Source organism: Eufriesea mexicana, unplaced genomic scaffold (genome assembly GCF_001483705.2).
Source record: "Eufriesea mexicana isolate 0111107269 unplaced genomic scaffold, ASM148370v2 scaffold2632, whole genome shotgun sequence".
Classification (NCBI taxonomy): Eukaryota; Metazoa; Arthropoda; class Insecta; order Hymenoptera; family Apidae; genus Eufriesea; species Eufriesea mexicana.
In genome coordinates, this window is record NW_016910719.1 from 434,437 (window position 1) to 455,617 (window position 21,181).

At 52.0% G+C, this 21,181-nt stretch overlaps 1 protein-coding gene across 3 annotated transcripts in view; it reads right to left on the reverse strand.

Annotated features, from left to right (window-relative positions):
* The window catches only part of hth (Meis homeobox homothorax), a 452,720-nt gene that overhangs the window by 407,871 nt on the left and 23,668 nt on the right, over positions 1-21,181 (reverse strand). For all 3 annotated transcript variants that reach the window (XM_017903964.1, XM_017903963.1, XM_017903962.1), the window contains exons 3-4: positions 19,742-19,883; positions 11,206-11,256 (exon numbers count right to left, since the gene is read on the reverse strand). In XM_017903964.1, coding sequence (XP_017759453.1) covers positions 11,206-11,256; positions 19,742-19,883 — 193 coding nt within the window. The remainder of the gene's footprint in view (positions 1-11,205; positions 11,257-19,741; positions 19,884-21,181) is intronic.

Here is a 21,181-nt window from a genome sequence, read left to right on the forward strand (position 1 = left end):
AGAGAAGAAATTTTGAATTAATCTTCGTAACCCTTTACACTCGAGAGGTGACTCAGTCGCCATTTAATCAGACTCTAAAGATCGACGTTAATTGATATATCAAATTTAAAATTACCTAACGATGTGTGGAATGTCGAAGAAAAATAATTCCATGTCTTAATTTGCATATGATTTCTCATTTACCATTTTAAAAATATTGTCCACTCTATGACAGAAAGTCTTCGAATTACTATTTTTCTGTAACGAAAAAGTCGTCGAGTGTAAATGGTTAATATTGAAATTATTTAGTATATCTATTACTTAATATATATATATAAATTAGTAAATATTTCCTTTGAAATATTTCAATTAAAATTAGTTATAAATGATTGATTTAAAATTCGTCATTATTCAACATCAAGGATAAGGAATGTTGCTACGAATAATATCGAACGATGTCTAAGGAAGATGGTTCCATTGTGGGAAAACATTGGAAATATTAATTAATTTGTCTCTCAATTTTTAAACAATTTCGCCATTAGTTAATATTCATAGTTATTTCTGACTGTCATCCAGTTATTCAAAAATTTATTTTCACGGTACCTTTCTAATTCGTAATTCAATTCCTTAACGAATGAGGACTATTGAATATAATTACTCGATATTTGACTATTTGAGTAATGATTGAGGTGAATTACCGACTGCTCTACGTAAATAAGACGAAATATAAACCTATACGCGTGCAGCTATTGCGATATTTCGAGGTGGAACTATAAATGTCCCACCATGAATCACGGTGCATCAAAAAAGGGGGGACACTTTTAATCCCAGCGTGCCCCAAAGAGTTCCTCCTGTCATCTATGTACCATTTGCTGCGTTTTCCTCTCCTTTTTCCATTTTTTCACTGTTTCCCTTTTTAAACCACCTATCAGATTGTTTTATAGGAAGTATACTAATAGCGGCTATTACGCTTTATCTTGCCAGTTCTCCGTTGTCTCAATTGTCCGCTGCTTCTCGACGCTTCTCTTCTCCGTAATAATACCGCGTTTCCGCGATACCATCGGGAGTTTGTAATTTTCTACGACTTTATTTCCCCCTCGCGTTCGCATGTTTAACGCGCCACTCCATTAATGAGCGAACGAATGAACCAATAAATCTTCGAGCTTTATAAAGCAACTTCCGTCCACTATAATCCCATATCCGTGAACCTACAAATGACCACGTGCGGCGGCACACCGATTTCCACCCTCTACACACGCTTTGCAACTTCCCTCGATCGATGTACTTTGACGGGAAACAACGAGGCGAGAAGAAAGACGAGCGAATTCAACGGCCAATATCTGAATAATTTATCAGAGGAAAAGACAGAGAGAACGCGTCGCGGAAAGTTGCGACGAAATCCTGCGAATCAAGAAGATCGGTACGATGAATCGTTATTTCCACTGGAAAGAATCCTCGCGATCGAGAAGATCGACGTAATGTCGCTTTTTGTAACGGAGGATCTCGTTCCTTTGAGAGAAGGGACTCGGAGGGAAAATCAGAGCGCGGAACGAACCCGATTAGCGAATTATTCGGATAATTCGGCGAGGGACTGGTTGCGTGGCACAAAGTCGCGAGGAAGCCTGGTCCTGGTCGCGAAGAAGACCGGTATAATGGACCACCAGCGTGGCAGCGTTCGCCAGTCCCTCTGTTACGTTATACTTTACACATGCTTCTCTGCCCCCCGCCCCACGGGGAACGCTTCTTTTTCTCCCGACTCGTCCAACAGAGTCTCCGCGAGGCACACCTCCTACGAGCTCGCGGACAGCTTTTTATTTCTAATTCGCGGACCCGGCTGCAAAAGAAACCAGACGACGCACACGAGCGGACCGGAGCGAAGTATCGCCGGCGGAACGACAGTGGCGTGGGCGTAAAGAGTTTCGGAGCTGGCAGCTGTGTTCCCAAAACTCTATTCCCACAGCTGTGCTCTCAAAGCTATATTCCCAAAACTATGTTCCCAAACCTATATTCCCAAAGCTGTGTTCCCAAAGGTGTGTATCCGAAGCTGCGTTCTCAAAGCTGCCATTCTCAAAACCGTATTCCCTAAGTTCTGTACCCAAAGCTGTGTGTCTAAACTTGTATGCCCAAAGCTGTGTTCCCAAACCTGTGCGCTCAAAGCTTTGCTCCCAAACCTATATTCTCAAAGCTGTGTGCCCAAAGCTGTGTTCCCCAACCTATATTCCCAAAGCTGTGTTCCTAAACCTATATTCTCAAAGCTGTGTGCCCAAAGCTGTGTTCCTCAACCTATATTCCCAAAGCTGTGTTCCTAAACCTATATTCTCAAAGCTGAGTGCCCAAAGCTGTGTTCCCCAACCTATATTCCCAAAGTTGTGTTCCTAAACCTATATTCTCAAAGCTGTGTGCCCAAAGCTGTGTTCCCCAAGCTATATTCTCAAAGCTGTGTGCCCAAAGCTGTGTTCCCCAACCTATATTCCCAAAGCTGTGTTCCTAAACCTATATTCTCAAAGCTGTGTGCCCAAAGCTGTGTTCCTCAACCTATATTCCCAAAGCTGTGTTCCTAAACCTATATTCTCAAAGCTGAGTGCCCAAAGCTGTGTTCCCCAACCTATATTCCCAAAGTTGTGTTCCTAAACCTATATTCTCAAAGCTGTGTGCCCAAAGCTGTGTTCCCCAACCTATATTCCCAAAGCTGTGTTCCTAAACCTATATTCTCAAAGCTATGTACCCAAAGCTGTATTCCCACAGTTGTGTTCCCAAAGCTGCGTAACTGCGGTCCCAAAGCTGAGTGCCCAAAGCTATATTCGAGAACGAAAACTGTGTTCCACATCTTGGAGAAACTCTTTTCGGACAATACACGGAGCTCATTGCCAGGGCACGGGTACCACCCCAATCGATGTTTAGAATCGAACAGAAGAGATTCCTCCGCTTTTACAACCGCGGATGAAGAATTTTCAGACACGACGAGGATAAGGATTCCTCCGCGAACGATCGGGGCCCGTTCGATTTTTATTCAGACTTTAACCCAACGCGACAAATAAACGAAGAAGCAACGCGAACGAGGGAAAATGGCAGGGAAGCTTCCGCTCGATTACTCGACGAATCGATTCGCGTATCGCGGAGAAGAAAATCGCCGGTGGTCGGGGAAATTCCGTGTAACCGTTACGAGTTACCGAGCGAACGATTTCAATTTTCCGATCGCATAATCGAACACGCAGCCGGACCCGACGTCGTTGTCCCCGAGACGGGCAATTATTCGCGCAGAACCTCGTCCGAGTAACAAGCTGCGCATCGCGTACCCTCGAGATCCGCGTAACCACCGTTCTGTCACGTAGCTCGTTACGAGCGTCGCTCATTAGATCCGTAGAGCATCCGGGCACGCGATCGACCACGTAAATCACAGTTGGTCGAATCGATCGATCCTCCGCTTCCAGGGGGCAGGTAGAAGCGCCGAGAAGCGATCTCGAGATCGTCTCGATGGCGTGAAAATCTACGATAAATTATAAATCTCGCGATGATTAGCGATAGGTATCTCGATAATCGGAGACACGTAGAAATCGCGTGAAAATTCGAGAAATTCCCGGGAAATTCGGGACGGAAGGGTGGAAAAATGGCGACACGCGCGCTCGAGCATGCAGCGGTGGACCGAAAAAGAGACGGCGAGATTTGGTTCTCCTGATCCTTGCGGCACAGCTTCGGGTATCCTTGGCTTGCAGGGTACCGTTACCGTGCCGCTTCTCTTCTTGTACCGGCCTCTCCGAGAGCAGGAGCGCGTTTTGTCGCTTTTATTTGGCTCGCCTGGACGCAAGGTTGCAACCGCTCCGGCCGTGGCGACGCCGGCGTGTCCAGCGCGAGCAGTTTATTCATGGAAATGGAGCAGATACGAAACAAAACGAGAGGGTATAGCTTTACTCGCCGGTGAAAAAGAGGCTTCTAATGTTTCCTCGGCTGACCTTTCCTCTCCGCCCCTTTGCCATTTCTTTCGACACCCCCGGGATCCGGCAAGGGAAGGCAAATGAATCAATTAATTCCTCTCTATCCACGTCCGTTGCCCCCCGTTCGGGGATACGTTCGATTGGAAATAAGCCAATAAAAAGGATGCTGAAAAGGCGTATCGACGTTGTAAAACTCGGGATTAATTTTATTTATAATCCTGTAAATGGCGCGAAAAGAATAATAGGGGAAAAATTACGGGAAAACGAGCGACGACTGGTTTGCAGACAGTTTATAAATAACCGGCGGCATACCCGATCTGTCCTCCGACCTGTTTCTTTTTTAATAGACAAGGTTCGAGTCGCAAAGGAAAAAAAATTCTCGCGCGCGCACGTAAGTAACTCGCCGACTAATTAACATGGAAATGACTAACATATTTAAAGGAGCTTCGCTCAGCTATTAACTTCTCCATCTTCTCGTTCGCCGAGACTTTCTCGCGGTATCCTTTCTCGCGATCGCGATCGACACGAGGTTGAGAGGTAGCTTCCTAACGAAGGCAAACGATTTCGAATAAATCGAAGAGGAGGATCCAGGTGAAACGGGAGGGAAGAAGATGCTATGTCGCGACGAAGAAGAAGACCTCCTGCTCTGCTCGGGCGGAGAAAAACCGGTGCGGCGTCTCGCGTGCAATATCGATCGAGGGATCGGCGAACGAAAAGTCAATTAATAAATATTCGATCGGCACGACGTGTAACTAATTGATAGACGGTGCCGGTGCTGCGCCGGGGCACGCATGAATAAAAGATCCCGGCCGGAAATCATCGGTTCTCGTTCAACGTGTCGGGGAATAATTCCAGGAATATTTAACGCGTTCCGATCGAAAATCGGCCGCGTTCGTTTCCATTACGCGCCATTACGCGCGCCCTTTCTTCACGCATCGATTTCGAGACTCGTACACGAGAGGTATCATCGGTATTTTCTTATTAATCGAGTATCGCCGATCGTTATCACCCGTTCGAGAAAGATCGGCTAGCTAAATCGACTTTCGTCTACACCGTTTCTCGCCATTTCGCGCGATAATCGAACGTATGTGGCTGATCGCGACTTCGGGGCGGGAAAAGAGGAAAGAGGATGAATTTTCCGATACGCGTGGGTACGTGCCGGCTCGCGCTCCGTTCTGGCTAATGTGTAACGCTTCCCAGAACAGACGGTACCCGGGTTGGAAGTGATCCAAATGTCGGGAAGAAGCGTAACCCGGCGTCAAGGGAACGAAGAACCCGCGGAGAAGGCGAGGAGAAGTCGGGTATAGGCACAAGCGTCCCGATAAAGCAAGATGGAGGCGAAGGAAACGGGTGTTTGTATTTGTACCGTACAAAGGATCTTTAATTCTCATTAACACGCGATGTTTTCTTTGCGTCATAGTAAATATGCACCGTGCAGATTAGTCAACCTTCTTGTTTTCCTCCGTCTACGTGTTATTACACGTTATCCGCGGGTTACCTTCTCTATTTACCCATTAATCATCAACGCTGCACTTCGTCTCATTTTTTTCCTCTTCCTCCTCTCTCTCTCTCTCTCTCTCTCTCTCTCCTCTTCTCTTTTCGTCCAACTCCCATTCAACGATACGCGTTTTTCCCGCCGCGTAATTAGCTTCTTTGTGTACCTTGCCCCTCGAAGCCTGATAGACGGCGGCCCGACCTATGGGATGCACGATAACTTTTCCATTTTGCAACGTCGGTAAAAACAGTGCCGCGACCGCTGAACAATTTCTGATGCCTCCTATGGAAAGAAAATAACGACTCTCCGAGAATTTATAGCTTCTTCCTCCTCGCGTTCGTTGTCGATAACCGTCAGGAGCGAACTAGAAGGACACCAATTCCACGCGGAAACGAACGGCTTAACCCATTCGAGGCCAGGCTCTCATTACAAGACGATCCTCGCCAGCCAATATGCTTCCAGGTTCCAATCATCCTGCGCCCGTGGACCGATCCTTCCTTTACCGTCATTTTTTAACGAATGTCAATTTCCATTTTTACCCGCGCCCCCCTACTCCCATGATCTCGCTTACTACTCTCCCGCACCACGCGCGTCTCTCCTCACCGTGGACACGCAGTCCTTCTGGGCCTTTAAGCATCGATATCGAGCCTTTCCCGAGACACGAGTACGCGACGGCGCGGCGCGCCGGTGCCATTGGCTGTGTACCGATCGCGTGAAACGCACACGGGAAGTCATCGAGCTCGAATGGATTCGGAATTATATTTGGATTAGGCGTTGGAACAGCCATTAACTCTCTGCAACCGGATTTTCCTCCACTCGCCAGAGATATCACGCTCGATCGCCATTTTTCCCTCCGACCGAGAGAACTAAAAACTAACGCGCGCTATAAATCGAACGCTCTACTAATAACCCGTGCAACGGCGAAATGAATGCCACGGTAATAACGATACGAAATAATACCGCGAACGGGTACACAGCCGGATGGCCATGTAAATAACTTTCGAGTCGCGTCAGCGTTGCCGACTCCAAGTAAAATTACCGTAAAACTTTGCCCTTTCGACGCGATTAACCGCGTACGATCGCGAGCGTGATGCGAGCAGACGATAAGAGAGGAATATGCACGCGCGCGATGGAAGACGTCGCGGAGGGAAACGTTTCCTCGTTCCAAAAATCGGCAGACCGCTAAATTACCGAGGCGACCGAACGTTTCCATCTGAACGGAAAACGAGACGCGTTCGGTGTCGTGGGAGCGTGGACGGTCGTAAAAAGTCCCTTTGCGAATCGCGTCCCGAAGCGAGCAGCCAGGCAACACGGTGAACGTCGTCGACCGGTGGCCAACGTCCGAGCGAGCTAAGTACCCTCGTGGTAATAATTATTCTCGAAACGCGAGAGCGGCAATTAGCATCTCATTGGCTCATTTCTCGCTTATGCTAATGGGAGTATTATTAAAGCGCGTGTGCGAGAGCAGATCCCTCGGTTTCTCTTCTCTTCGCAGAGGCCATCTCTCGAACGCGGCTCCGTGCAACTCTCGCGTGCACGGGCTGCTTGCTTTGCTCTCTTCCGCGACTAAAGCGGCCAACACCGTGGTATGCCCATCTTTCCTTCCCTCGTTTCGTTTACGACGACGTGCAAGACGTTTCGGCCACCGTTTCGTACGCCCACGACGCGACACCTCGACCTCTATAGCCGCCACTGTCACGCCGCTTTCTCCGAGTCGTCGCGCGGAAATCGCGGGAAAAATCGCGCTAGACTCGTCTCAGTTGGGATCTCGATAGGATGCACACGAGGCTTCGACTCGATCGCGAATTCATCGATCGTTGGAAAATTACGGACGAGGAGTGACCGAGATTTCTTCTTTTTCGAAATGAAAGTTAACCGCGAAGTTCTCACAGAGATCGGCGGAAATCGGTGACACGGCAGCCGATCCAGATAACGCGGAACGCGGGACAGGGGAAAATACGCGAGGACGAGAAAGATAAGGTTCGAATTAATGGAATTAACGAAGAAGAGGACCTATCGGATTGGATATTGTCCGTTCGATCGGAACGCAAGGAGATAAGATCCGCGTGCCGGTCGGAAAACACGGATTCCATCGAAAGAATGGAGAGCACGCTTTCTCCGAGGTGGAAGGATTGGCAAGGGGGCGAACGGGGTTCTCGCTTTTAACCCCGTAGGAAACCCTTGACCTTCGGTGAATTGAGAGAACGGGCTCGCTACACGCTTTACCTCGTCCGCCATTGTACGTGCCTCTTCCGGCGTGGAACAACTCCCCGACCCCGTTTTGCATGCCTCAGCCGAAGGTTAAAGGTAGAAGGAATGGAAGGAGGCGGAGGACTGCTCGACATACTCGCGATGCAGGCATAGTTTGTCCCGTTCTGACGCGTTACTCGCGCGCTCCGAAGACGAAGAACTGACCGTTCGTGCGAGAAGAATTACTCTGTCCCGAAATCGATTTCCTTTCGAGGGAATTTTCCGTCCGGAACGATGGATTAAAGGGCAAATCGCGATATTCGTACGAGTGGAAACGTTGTAAATATTCGAGAGCAACGCGAGGATTCCCTTTGTGCGTGCCCCGGCGAAGAGAGGCCGGGCGAGACGAGGCACTTTCCCGAGGCTTTCCCGCCGGTTTCCCGGGGACCACCGCAGCTGCGTCGAATTTTCTGCCATCTCGAGTCCTTTCGTGCCTGTTCCCTCGACCGTGTCACCGCGTCGTTTCCAGGCGACCTTTCCAATCAACGCACGAGAGACCATATCCCGTATACCCGCGAGCCCCGACAGAGAGCCGGGAGAGTGCTCGTGGCGAGGCACTTTCCGTTCGGCGAAATAATCGCGGCAAAAAGCCGGCTTCTGTCGATCGACGGCCATCTCCTCGCGAGACAGAGCGGAGAGAAGGCAGCGAGAGAAGAGAGGACCTGTGTTGTGTGTCGGCGAGAAAGGGGAGGGAAGAAAAAAGGGCCCCGAGAAAGGATGGAAAGAAGGGGTAACGGGCGGGGAGGGGCAAAGGGCGCGAACGGCAAAAACCGCGGACGTTACGTGCCTGTTCTTTACGATAGAAGCTCATTGCTCGTAGATTGCGATTTGCCACGGACGTAATGAAGCCACGCCACCGGCTTCTGCCGGCGAACGAGCCACGCCGATCCACCACTGCGATTTTCGATCCTCCGCAAAGAGGCTTCTCGGGCTTTCCTCGCCCCCCGGCTTCCCTCAGCCGTTCGTAAATTTTCTAGCGGATTCGACTCGCGAGTTTTTGCTATGCCGTTAGAGAGCCCCGTGTGCGTTTATAGGGCCGGTTTTCGACGGAACCCGGGAACGCAGAGGGGGCCGCGCCGTATCGTTCCTCCGAACCCGGGGGGATCGGGAGAAATTGGGAAACGACACGCATGACGGAGAGAGTAGCGTTCGATTTGAAAACGAGCATTAAAGTGGGGATGGATGGACGAACCAGGCGTTCGTATTCGAGCGAAAAGGCACGAGCGTTTGTTACGATTGGTGTTCCTCGCGCGAGACGTTTCGAATTATCGCGTTTGTAGCAACAGGTGCAATAATGGCGAAACTCGATCGACGATGCGCGTAGGCTGGCCCCCGTATACGCGAATCGGGAGTAGGGATTATGTTCTTTTCTTCGATCCAGCACTCTGATACGAGAGACTCGAAATTTCAGCTTTGGCCACGCCGTTCTTGCCGGACGATGAAAAGGGACTCGAAAATGGGAGAAAAACCAGACGCGTTCTGCCAAACGCAACGATACTCCGACTTCCAACTATGGAATTCGAGAACATTCGAGAGCACGTAGTAACAGTAATACCTGGCAACGCGTCACTGCGAAGTCACCGAAGCGTCCAGTCTCGTTTCCTTTTAAAATTTAGATGAAACGCGTGTCTCGCTGTTCGTGCTTACATTTATTTAATGTCACGGATGCATAATTCGGCACGGCTCTTTCGATGATGCGAGAGGCTAGTGAACACGCGCACACTACCCGTAACCACGTAATATATCTCGCTCGCTTTTTCCCCTCGGCCCGCGTTTTTCCCGTCCTTTGCGCGCTTCTCCCTCTCCCATCCGCTCCCCGCTTCCTCTTCTCCTCTTCCATTCTGTTTCCATTTTTTTTTTTTTCCATTTTTGTTTTTCCTATTTTTCTTTTTTTTTTGCCTCTCTTTTTGTTATTCCTTTTTTTTCCCCCCCGTTTTATTTCGTTCGTTTTCTGTTTCAGCAGATCGAGACCGAGCGACAGTTGTGACAACAGCGGCGCGAGATGCGAGCCGGTACACCTTGCGTGGATGTTTGCGCGCGGACCGATGCCGTCCTGACAGCTCAGATAACGGGCGTGACATTTTGAAAAATTGAGGCCAACGATGCGAACAACGTCAACGAAATGCATCCCCGTCGTCCGTTTTCCTTCTCCCCCTTTTTTTCCACCGCTGTACCGCGAGCGTGGGCTCGGCGAAAAAACCAACGGGGAAAAAATAACGCAGAGAGAGAGAAAGAGAGAGAGAGCGACGCGAACAACGTACACCGGTTCACCATTAACACGCTCGATATATCCAATTTTGAATTACGAGCGAATATTCGAAAACGCGCGACACCTTTTTCCCAGAGCAGACGACACGTCTGTAAGGGATGCGAGCATCGCTGAGTGGACTTTACGATGAAAAATTGCGCGGGCTCGTTCGATGCTGCTCCCTCGAGGATAATTAGAGATCGGATCTACGAACGAACGTCTACTACCACGCTGCTATCAGGTGTTCCATTAGATTTCGCGTTTTTCGATACGTTTCGCGGGATTCCGGCGTGTTTTTGACGGTTGTTCGATGGCTCGCAGCGAGCGCGCGAAAGTTGGCGGAGAGACAAAGAGAAAAAGGAGGAGAATCGAGGGACAACGGTGTGGAAGAAGGAATCCGTAATGGCAGGTCGACGTTGAGCTGGGCCGAGCATCGATGGGCCGCGTGTGCGCGTCCTCGTCCGGCAAGGAATACACCCGAGTTATTTAAAAAGCCCACTATATCCGTTATCTCGATCGGAGAACGCGAAGGGTCGTTTGAAATATTTCTTCCTCCGGTGTTTCGAAGGTCTGCCATTCGGAATGGCTGCCGACCAGAGCCAGCCACGGGGAAACAAAGGCGCGGCAACGAGTCCTCCGCGTTTCGTTTCTTCTTAATCATCGCGTTACCTCGATTCCGCGTACGCTTTCACGCTCCGAATTTTCCACGGGCATCGCGAGCTATCTGGCCATCGATGGTAATAACTCCTCTTATCCGGGGTATCGCTTTCCATCGCGGACGTTGAAGGCGAATTTATTGCGCGTGGTCGACGGGGGGAGTTTTCGAATTTGCAAAGCAACACCGCGCTTCTTTTTCCAATTATCAAACATCAGGAGTTACGTGCAACCTCGTTACCCCGTCCGCGGAAGCTTCGCCGCCGCCACACGTCCGGTTTGATTTTCCAGCAGCTCGTTGCCCCTAATTTCCATCGATAATTAAACGTTTCCCGTGCAGAGGGCGGCGGCGGCTTTTCCGTCCTCATCCTTCAAAACGAATGCTCGCGCGCGCGCCGGGTGGCCACGAATCACCACGATCGTCAGATAAAACTGAACGATTAGGCGCGAACGAGTGGAGCGTGTAGAACGGAAGGAAAAAACAAAAGAGAGAGAGAGAGAGAGAGAGAGAGAGAGAGAGAGAGAGAAAGAGAGAGGAAGTAAGGAAGGAAAAAATGGAGAGAGCATGCATCGACGAACAGACGGAAAATATGGTTCGTGTCTGGCGGGCAAGTTCGCGCGACACTGAGAAACAAGGAAATACTCACCAGCGAGTCCACCTCCGGGTCCGCGATGTAGTAGGGTTTCTCTTGTCTGATCTGTAACACACGAGCACACACGTAAGGAGCTTTAATAATTAGACTCGGTGGTAATTGCGGTATTAAAACTATAGGGACGATCGTATCTCGACTAGCGTATATACGCGTACACGCGCGTTCCTTTATTTCGTTCCTCCCCTCTCGCTCGCTCCCGTCAGATCCTTCGTGCGTCTAACATCCCTCTCTCGCTCCCTCTTTCACTCTCTTTCTCTCTCTCTCTCTCTCTCTCTCTTTCTCTCTCGCCACCATTTTATTCCGTCCCCGTACACCACCGCCACACGGCTGCCCACACACGGTTCACTGTTCCAGCCTGGTCTCTCTCTCTAAGCGATTTCCTTCGCGTGCTTCCTCTTAATTGGACCCCCACTGTTCAATTCGTACGTATAGAAACGGAAACGCGTCGGTGAACGCGATGGAATTCTCTCGACGGCGCGAGCAGCCCGACGCGGAGGACGCGGGAGGACGAGAAAGAGGGAAACGAACAGAGAAAAACGTTGTGGCGAACGAAAGACGAGAACCGGGGATTCTCGAGCAATTTTCATGGCGCCGCGTATAGTGCCGATCAGAATGGAAACAAAACGCACGAGAGGGGAGAGAAAGAGAGAGAGAGAGAAACAGAGAGGAACGATGCCCGAGTCTCCTCGGGTCCGCTCTTAATTGGACCCACGGTGTTCTTACTGAAAGGACGCGAGCCGGGGGGACCAGCGGAAGAAAAAAGACGAGACGGACGACAAATCTCGATGGAAGTACCGGTTAATCTCGTGGAATCCAGCGGCGGACCGCGGCAGATTATGCTCACCCGACACCGAACCGCGCCATCTGATTAGAACGCTCGTTCCCGGCCAAGGGATGAATATCGTTAACATTCTTCCCGCGCTCCGCCACGATCCTCGATATTGTTTCTCCCAATGGTATTTATAGACAGCCCCCCTCACCCCCGTTTTATAATAATCAGTTTCTCCACTTTCACTGGCAACCAAGATTCGCGCTGACGTTCAAGCGTCGCACTCCGAGATGATCGATCGAATTTCGATCATTTTCAAAACGAAGAATTCTATTCGTCGATGACGATCAGTCGACCAAGGAGGAGCGAGTAATTTGGCGAATGCTCGACGCAGCGATTTCGAAATGCTCCATAGCGATTCGTACACCCGTGGTTATGCAACTCGGTTTACGAAATGGCGTCGCCGGTTTGCCGTTGAACTCTGAACGAGGCAACGCTGCCCCTGCCGGCGTTTAAAATATTCAAAGCAACCCCCGGTGACTGACAGGGGGGCATGCATGTGGAAAAACGGGTCGGACGTTAAAATCGAATTACCGGTCGACGATCGACCGCGGCAGCGCGCGTAAACGCGATCGCGAGAATTCTGGGAACGGGTCCGAGGAGCGTGTATTCATGAGTCTGAATCGTGAATGGGAGTTCCTCTCGCATCGGGTGTATGGATAATGAAGGCGTTTCGTACGCTGCACAAAAATACTGTCGACTCTTCGTAGGGGGGAACTAGTTCTTGCAGGGCCCTGTGTCACCGTGCTTTTTCGACGGTCCCCAAGCGGCGACCTAAGCGCCGTTCAGGTAGCCACGTCGATTACAAATTGCGAGCGACTCCGTGGTCCGAACCGGCTCGATCCTTTCCAATTTTGTTCCTCATCCACGCCGATATGCCCGTCGACCGTTAATTTATGGCCTGGTAGCGGAATTATACGCGGAAGATGAAGAAATACCGATAGTATCGAGGTTAATCGTTTCGGAATAAAGATAAGCGAAATGTACACGGAAGTTTGCGCCTCCTATCACGACCGATCGCAACGACTGTATCATGCTGATTAGAAGGCAGGGGAGCAGCGAGTGACAGCTAATTGAGCCCATGCATATGTATAAAGCAATACCAGCGCTATTAATGTGACACTGTTCGTCGTTAAATATCCGAGATCGTCCATATTTATCGCGCGTCACGTCGTGAATGAAACGAAAATACGGTCAGCATGGAGGACGCGGCCGCAGCCGCCGCCATTGACGTGGTGGCGCGTTCCCCACGGGGTTTCGCGAAAATTTCGATCGAATCCAGGTAGCGTAAAAATAAGAACGGAGATTTTCCTCTCCGCTGTAACGTGGAAAAAAGGCGAACAGTCTCGCGGCTGAAAAATAATAAATATCGATACGTCGGAGAGAAATTCCGCGGGGCCAGCCCGGTGTATACCTACACACGCGCGCTTCTCCATCGAGCCCGAGATAAAAATATTGCGCGATAATATTTAGAGAATGCTCTCGTTCCGGCACGTCTGTTTAGGGCAGAGCGGTATGCACGTATGAGGTTGGTGGTGTGCGACGATCCTGCCGAGAGATATACGGAGCAGCTGCTCTACTCGGCGTGGCTGTTGCTTCTGTTTCCACGGCCATCGCGCGTCCGGCCCGCCGAAAAAGCCTTGCGTATCTCTCTCACACTCTCTCTCTCTCTCTCTCTTCGAGCGGAGAAAACATCGCGTAGGAACACGGGGGCTCGTGACGGCAAGAGTGGAGCGAGAATCGACGAGAAATCAAAATAAAAGGGCCGTTCGGGGTAGAGGAAGAGGCCTCGTGGGTCCGCAGGCGATTGTCTCCCCGGTGTCTTCGCGCAGTAAAACGAATTGCACCCCGCGTAAACTTTACGACACCTACACCTCTCTCCACGCCATGGGACCGTGCGATGGGATCGTCCCATGGAAATAGCCGCGTGGCGCGCACTTTCCTCCAAACTACCCGGGCAAAAGGCACGTCGTCGCAGTAAAACAATACGCGAGGAACAGCCTGTCGAACCTACGGAACGAGGGGGTATATATCGGTGCCCTTCCAGGTGACACGAGCGTAAACTTTGACGCTCGTTGACTTTCCCCGGGGACCTTGACTCGGCGTCGGTAACCGTCCCGGTGTGACCTGGCGATCGTAAAGAAATCGACCAGAGTTGTCGTACCGAGGCGCGTACGCGCGAGGATCGCAGAAGAAGTCGGAGTTAATCCGTCGAGCACACGATGGTGTAGTAGGCACTGTAAAAGGAAATTTTCTTTATGGAGGCAACGGCTGGTTAATTGCCACGATGGAAGACAGAGCGTAGCTCGGTTCTCGGTCGTGTTCAGTGGAACTGTCCGAGCTTTTTTCCAGCCGGATAATGGGCCGACGATGCGAGAGAAAGCGGGCAAGAACTTAATTTACCTTGATCGATGTAGTCGTGAAATAAGGGGAAAAAATGGACACGGGCTCGGTTAGTCGGGCTTATTTAAAATAGATCGCGGGATAATCGATCGGTATAGACACAGTCCTCGAGCGGGAAGATAACGAACGGACGATTAGCGAGGGCAACGCAGGGGGAGGGAGGGCCAGGTGAGAGCGGAGCATATGGGCGAGCTTTAGAAACCGTTGCTGGCCGGAGAAGACACAGACAAGGAAGGAAGTTGCGATTCGTCGACGACGACGCGGAACGACGTCGCGAGAACCGGTCCAACGAGAGGACTCGGGTCAGAGAATAAGCTCTCTTACACGGCTTTCCCGCGAGAGCTTCGTTTCGTTAATTAGCTCCGGAATCGATCGACGCGCCGTTCAGAAAGCATCGATAAGCCGGCAACGCGACCTGGGATCGTTCAACGCTCTGGAATTCTGTGTAATCGCGTTTAATTGCATCGTTTTATAAGCGACCAATAAAGCGGGCAATAAAGCGCGAGTCTATTAAATTTTTCCATTCCGCGAAAAGAGCGAGAGAGAGAAAGGGGGAGCAGGCGAAGGGATGGAAGTGAGAGAAAGAGGGGCGACTCGTGAAATCGCACGATTATCGCCGAGCGAACGAGCGCCATTTTTCGTTATAGAAAAATCGGTAGCGCGGATAAGTCGATGGACGCCCGTCGATCGGGTCTGTTTGTCCGCGCGACAAAAGCGCCGTCGTGGCTGCCGTTATCGCGATTATGATAATCCGGCTTTGGGCTTGTTTACACTTTCCCCCGACGTCAGCGTACGACAGAGAGAGAGCGAAAGAGAGAGAGAGACATCTCGAAACCTCTACGCTGAAAAACTTATCGAGAGTTGAGAATCGTAAGAATCGTGCATACGGATGAGCAACTTTTCGCGCGTTCGTGATCAGCTCGAGGAAAGCGAATTTTCCGACAGGTCGGGGAAAGAAAAGGCGAATACGTAAATTCGTAGGAAACGATGTCCACACCTCGAAGGTGGGAAAGCAGGTAGCGTGCGCGGAGGACGTGCCTGTCTCGCGGTCGCATTAGTCAGGCCGTCAGAGTGCGGGGGCCAACGTTTTACAAGGGTTTAATGCCCCCGGAGGTGCATTCTAATTGCACCAATAAATCCCAACGGGTCCTTGTCCGGCGTTTCCCGCTCGTCTCCTTTCTCTACTGTCTTTACGGGCTGGCCCCGCGCGGTTCCGTCGTCCTGACATCGCGATGGCCCTCCACACGCCCACGTTCCACGCTGCTGAGCACCGTTTTGGCGGTCTGAAAGGCGACCTACGCGTTTCAGGTGGCACGATTACCTCGTGACGCCTGCTCGAGTCCGCGCGAGCGAACGAGCGAGCGAGCGAGACGGGTAAAAATCTTCTTTCTTTTCGGTCAGCGTGCGGAAAGGACCGAGCCGAAAAATTTCGTCGAACGAGATCCTCTCGCGGTACGTCTGGCAAAAGAGCGTCGATGCTCCCTTGGCCGAGCGAATAATTTAGGCGCAGGGAAGCGCAAACACGGCGCACCGGGATGCCGACGAAAGCGAAATTTTCGCAGCGGAGCGCCCACGGTGGGCACGAAAACTGGGACGGCCGATCCATCTGGTAAAAAAGGGCACAACAATGCGCGTAACGTGGCACAGCGGGACGCTCCTGCGGTGCGCGCGTTGCTACGTCGCAGGCAACCAGCCACGGCTAGCCGACCAACGCGCAACCCGCCTGAACGCGGAGAGGCTAAAGCCGAAGCTCGAAGGCAACGCGCAAAAAGGGAGCGCGCGGAGAACGGGGCTGCTCGCGTGTGGAATGTATCGGGGCCCCATAGGGCACGCACGATGCGTGGACCGCACGGGATAATGCCGGGCCCCATTGAATAGATCAATTTACAATGGCAGAAAATGAGCAGCGCTCTCTCCACCGGCTGCGCAGCACCCCTTCTCTGCCCCCTCCAACGCGACCGGCTCTCGCTACGGTTCGTCGCTTCTCACGACTCGGCAGCGGCGGTGGTCGTGCCGCGACTGAGACTGCGCATGCGCCGTCCGCCGCGACCGGGCCATCGCGCATGCGCCTGCTCATGCCGCGCACGCAACGAAAACGAAACGCGGACGAATAATCCCGTGTACGCGAGGCGCGCGCGGCCCTTTTGTCGCGCGCACCGGCCCTACTATATCTCCGTCCAAGTATCGACGGGGTGTAAAAGGGCTCCAACGACACGCCTCGAAAACCGCCGCAAGAGGATTGTCACCTGCTTATCTTTTCACGTGTACCGCCGGTGTGCGTGTACACAAGCTCTCCCGTGACCCCTCCGCGACCGTTGCCTCTACCAAACGACCTCTCGTTCCCTTTCTTTCCCTCCCTCTCATTCGCTCTAGACATCGGTGACGACAGATCGATGGGAAGTAAAGAACGAGTGGGCGAGGCGGCATGGATTTGCCTATAATCGCCGGTGTAATCTGCGCGTCCACGACCACGGAGACTCCTAGCGAAACGAATTTCGTCCCGTTCTCGTCCCGCGACGAGATAAACACGCACGGAAAATTTCATAACGCCCTTGCCGACTCGATATCAAAATTCATTATCTGCCCTGCGAAGAATGCTCCGTGGGGGAACACCGCGATCGCGCCACAGGGTAACCGGCTGTCCCCCTCGACGATTTGTTTATCCGCTCGTGGGGTCGGCGCGTAATCTGCGAATTAGTAGCGGGACACGGGACTCGGTCCTACTCGCTTTCGGTTAGGGCACCGTTGTTACGCGATTCTGCTTCCTCGTTTCGCAACTTTTCGCCGCGTTGCTCGGCGAGTCCTCTTCGTCTTGGCGACAGGATGCCCCGAGGTGCACGACGACGAGGGACACGACGGCTGTCGCGTATCCGCGACGTTCTCCGCTCGCAGCGCGCAGCCAACCGGCGTACAGAAAGGGAAATTAATTGCGTCGATAGCACGGCTGAAATACGAGGTCCGCGCGTGAAAGAACATCAACGAGATACGTTTGCGGCGGATCGCCGCGGAAAGAAAGGGAAACGGCCGGGCAAAAGGCGGCGCGCAATTTACTACGCGCGCGGTTCAGCCGCGATACGCGGCCGCGCGGTCGCGGCGGCAGAGAAACGCCACGGAGCCTTCGGGTATCCTTCTTTCCATTTTTTCCCTTCTTCTCCGACCCCCGCTCCTCCCGTCTTCCGCCGCGTAATCCTATGCGCCTTATTAAGATGCAAATGTCATGTCAATTTCGCAATCCTAACGGACTCTCCGTGAGTACGCGCCGTTGTCTCGCTCGGCATAATGTCGACATGCCGCGGATAAATAATAGGACGACCGAACGGGCGAACGATTTAACGAGAATGCCGGACGATCGAGGATAGGGGGATCGGAATTTTCATAAACTTCAATTTTATCTTTTTCTCTTTTTTTTCCTTTTTTTCCTTTTTTCTTTTTTCTCTTTTCCCCCCCGTGAAAACGCGTCATTCGTATTCGAATCGCGCGTACGCGTGGAACGCACCGATGACGTAGCATCGAATCAACGCCGAGAGCCAGCTCACCCCTTATCCTATACCTTTGCGACGAGGCTTAACTCTTATCGTTATCTCGGCGCACCGTGGCTCGAGCCGGTCGCTACCGTGTTACCGCCGTTCTATATTTAAACGTTACGAGCCGCCAGCTGATTTTTCGGCGTTCGAAACGCACTTAACGAAATCCACGGTAACCCTTCGAACCTCTCGAACCTTCATTCGCCGGGGAAGCCCGTTCGGTGAGTGTGTGCTCGTTCGGAATAATTAGCGCGCGGGCCAGGCAAGAGAAACGGAGGAGCGTTTCGTCGAAGGCAGAAGTGCAATTTTATGCAAAGATAACCCACGAACGGCGTGGCTATCTAGCTCTACGATATACATACGCGCCGATATCCCTCAATCTAAATGTGCTGCATTCGTTTGCATCGACTAAACGCGCAAAGAACCACCAAGGCAACATTTTTATCGTCCGCACTGTCGGCTCGACTTAATCGCCTCCGCTTTGTTTTCACCGGCAAATATCCCCGCTATTCCGTGTCCCCGTGAAACCGTTCTGTCATTCCTATGAGAAACGAACCACCGGGGTACACCGTCGCGTCCGCCCGTCCGACCGTTCCCTTTTTCCATCCGACCGCTTCCCGGGGGCAAGAAAATCGATAATATATTCCCAACGACGACGAATCCATCGACTCGCCACAGAAGGTGCGCGTAGCTACACCGAGAGACACGGTCACGGGTGTATACCTGAACGTGCTCGCTGCCCGATCTACGCGCACCTTTCTCGCCGACCCGGGGGCCAGGAACGCAGGATGGCGAAACGGTGTGTTTTTAAAAGGCCGAAATGATTTCGCGTATAGGTTCTCCGATTACCTACGCGCGTGTCCTTGGCAGGACTCGCCTCAGGTGAGTTACCGGAGTGAGAGAAGAGCGCGACGAGGGCCCAAGGCGGAGGAGAAAAACCGGCAGCGAAAGAGAGAGAAAGCAGAAGAAAAGGGACCGCCGCGCGAACAACAACGCGAATACGAGTCTTCTTCCGGCTGGTTAGCCGCGCCGGAGAACGCGGCCCTGAACGATCTCTGGCCCGATGCTCGTCGTCGGTTGCCTCGCTGGAATTCCTAAAAATAAGTCCCAACGACGAGAGCCAGCTCCTTCGGACCCTAAACATCCACCACGGGTTACATCCATGGCCGCGCAACGCTATTTCGTCGTCGTCGGAGAAGGACGTGTCGAGAGAGTCGTGACTCATTTGGAGCGGTTCGAAATCCTCTCTCTTCGTCCCTCTCTCTCGCTCTCCGTCAGCCTTCCTCCTTTCGCTTCCTTGCTTGCTTTCTTTCTTTCTTTCTTTCTTTCTGTTGGCCCTAGAAGAGGTTACTTTCCGACATTCTCTCACGAAGCATCTGTGCGCGACGACGTTGTTCGACGGAATCGGGGAAACCAGGGGCGTCGAGGACCCCCTTTTCTGGTTTTCGAATCACGGGGAGGGTGAGACCGCTGCCAAGCTACGTGTTACTTCTATTCTAGTTCTCTTACGATATCCGTCTGCTGCGACATTTTTAAAATAATCGTCGCTCGCGTTTGCTCCTCCATCGTCTGGCATTCTCACGCGTAGCGAGCGTATTTTTACTACTCACGTGGGAGATATTAAGTTATTCTTCGCGTTTCCAATTTCTTATTTCTCATACCCCGACCCTTTATCCAAAATTTAGTACCCGCTCGGAGACGTAGCACGTTGAACCCCCAAAGTTGGATCGCGAGACGTCCTTTTGACAGGGTGAGAATATCGAAAGACACTTACCTGTTTGGAGAAGACCGCGATGTCCTCGTTGAAGCTCTCTGACGAACACACGTCACCACCCGCGACGCCAGGTTCACGCGGCGTACACGTCGCCAGCTCGCACTTCTCGAAGATCAGCGCGAGAAGCGGGAACAGGGGGTGTCTGTAACAAGAGAAAGCCACGGTGAGACGAAGACAGGCGCAACCTGCCGATTCGACCGGATCTCGCGAGGCGATCGCACCTCGTGCCAGGCCAATTCGAGGTATTAATTAATTCCGTGACTGGTAGACAGGTCTGTTTCGTTTTTCGACCGATTTACTCCGAGGTTTATTTCCCGCGCGCTGCTCCCCGGCTTTCCTCCGGGCGCAAAGAGGACGATAAATCGATGATTCGTGGATCGGCGAACGATATCGTCGATTGAAAGGCTATCCGAGACAACGGGTCGAGATGCAGATAAGAGAAGAGAACGAGGCGGTGAAAGCGAGCTGCGAGATCGATGTTCGAAATCTCCGTGATTCTTCTACGATACGCTCCTCCTCTGGTCCTTAACCCTTTTAGGGTGCAATAAACCAACGGAGATTACAGGAAGAATTCTTTTATCATCCGCGCTATTTGCGCTCGTGGTATCAACGGTAATAAACCGTGCGTGATAAACTTCATTTCCTAGCGACTGACGCGCAACGTAATTCCTAGCGTCCTACAGCGTGGAAAAATAATTCGAGCATCGCTTGAGAAAATACACGAAAACCGAGTCTCGTAGAATTCCCTAACGACGCGCACGCGTGCGTAACTCTGCTCGGCGAAAATCCGCCATTTTTACCGCTCGCTGCTCCCGCGGCCGCGTACCCCTTTCGCCGTCCGACGGCGCCCGATCGCCACCTGCCTTCTCCTGCCTTCGCCGATAAGTCCATCGGCGTTTACACGATCGTTGCCCACCAGCTATTCGTCGTTTTTCCGCCACAGGCGGCGATACATTTTTCTTCTAGCCGCGACGCTTTTCTAATTGAGCGATTGCCCCGCGAGCAAACGAATGTCGCGCCGCGCGATCCGATCGGTCGCGGCGTGCGAGGAAAACTGCGAACGAGAATGGTGAGAGAGCGAGAGAGAGAGAGAGGGAGGGAGGGAGAGGGGTTGGAGAAAAAAGAACGGAGGGAAAAAAAGGATGGAACGCGGCAATTAACGGAGGTGTCCGATCGGCTGGCTACCATAAAAATCCCGCGGCCGCGTTTTCTATTCCCCGCGTTAATTATCCGGCTCGTGTATCGACGCGATCGTAAACATCCGCCGCGTTTGTATACTAAACGCTCTTATTTCCAAGCACGGGGGGCGAAAAGAATATTTTCACGGTGCACCTCGAGCGTGTTGCACGCCGAGCACCGGTTACCGCGGCATTAGGTGGATCACCGGATAAGATAAGATTAGTCGATGCTGGGGCAACCGCGCATTGCAACCGCAGGGGG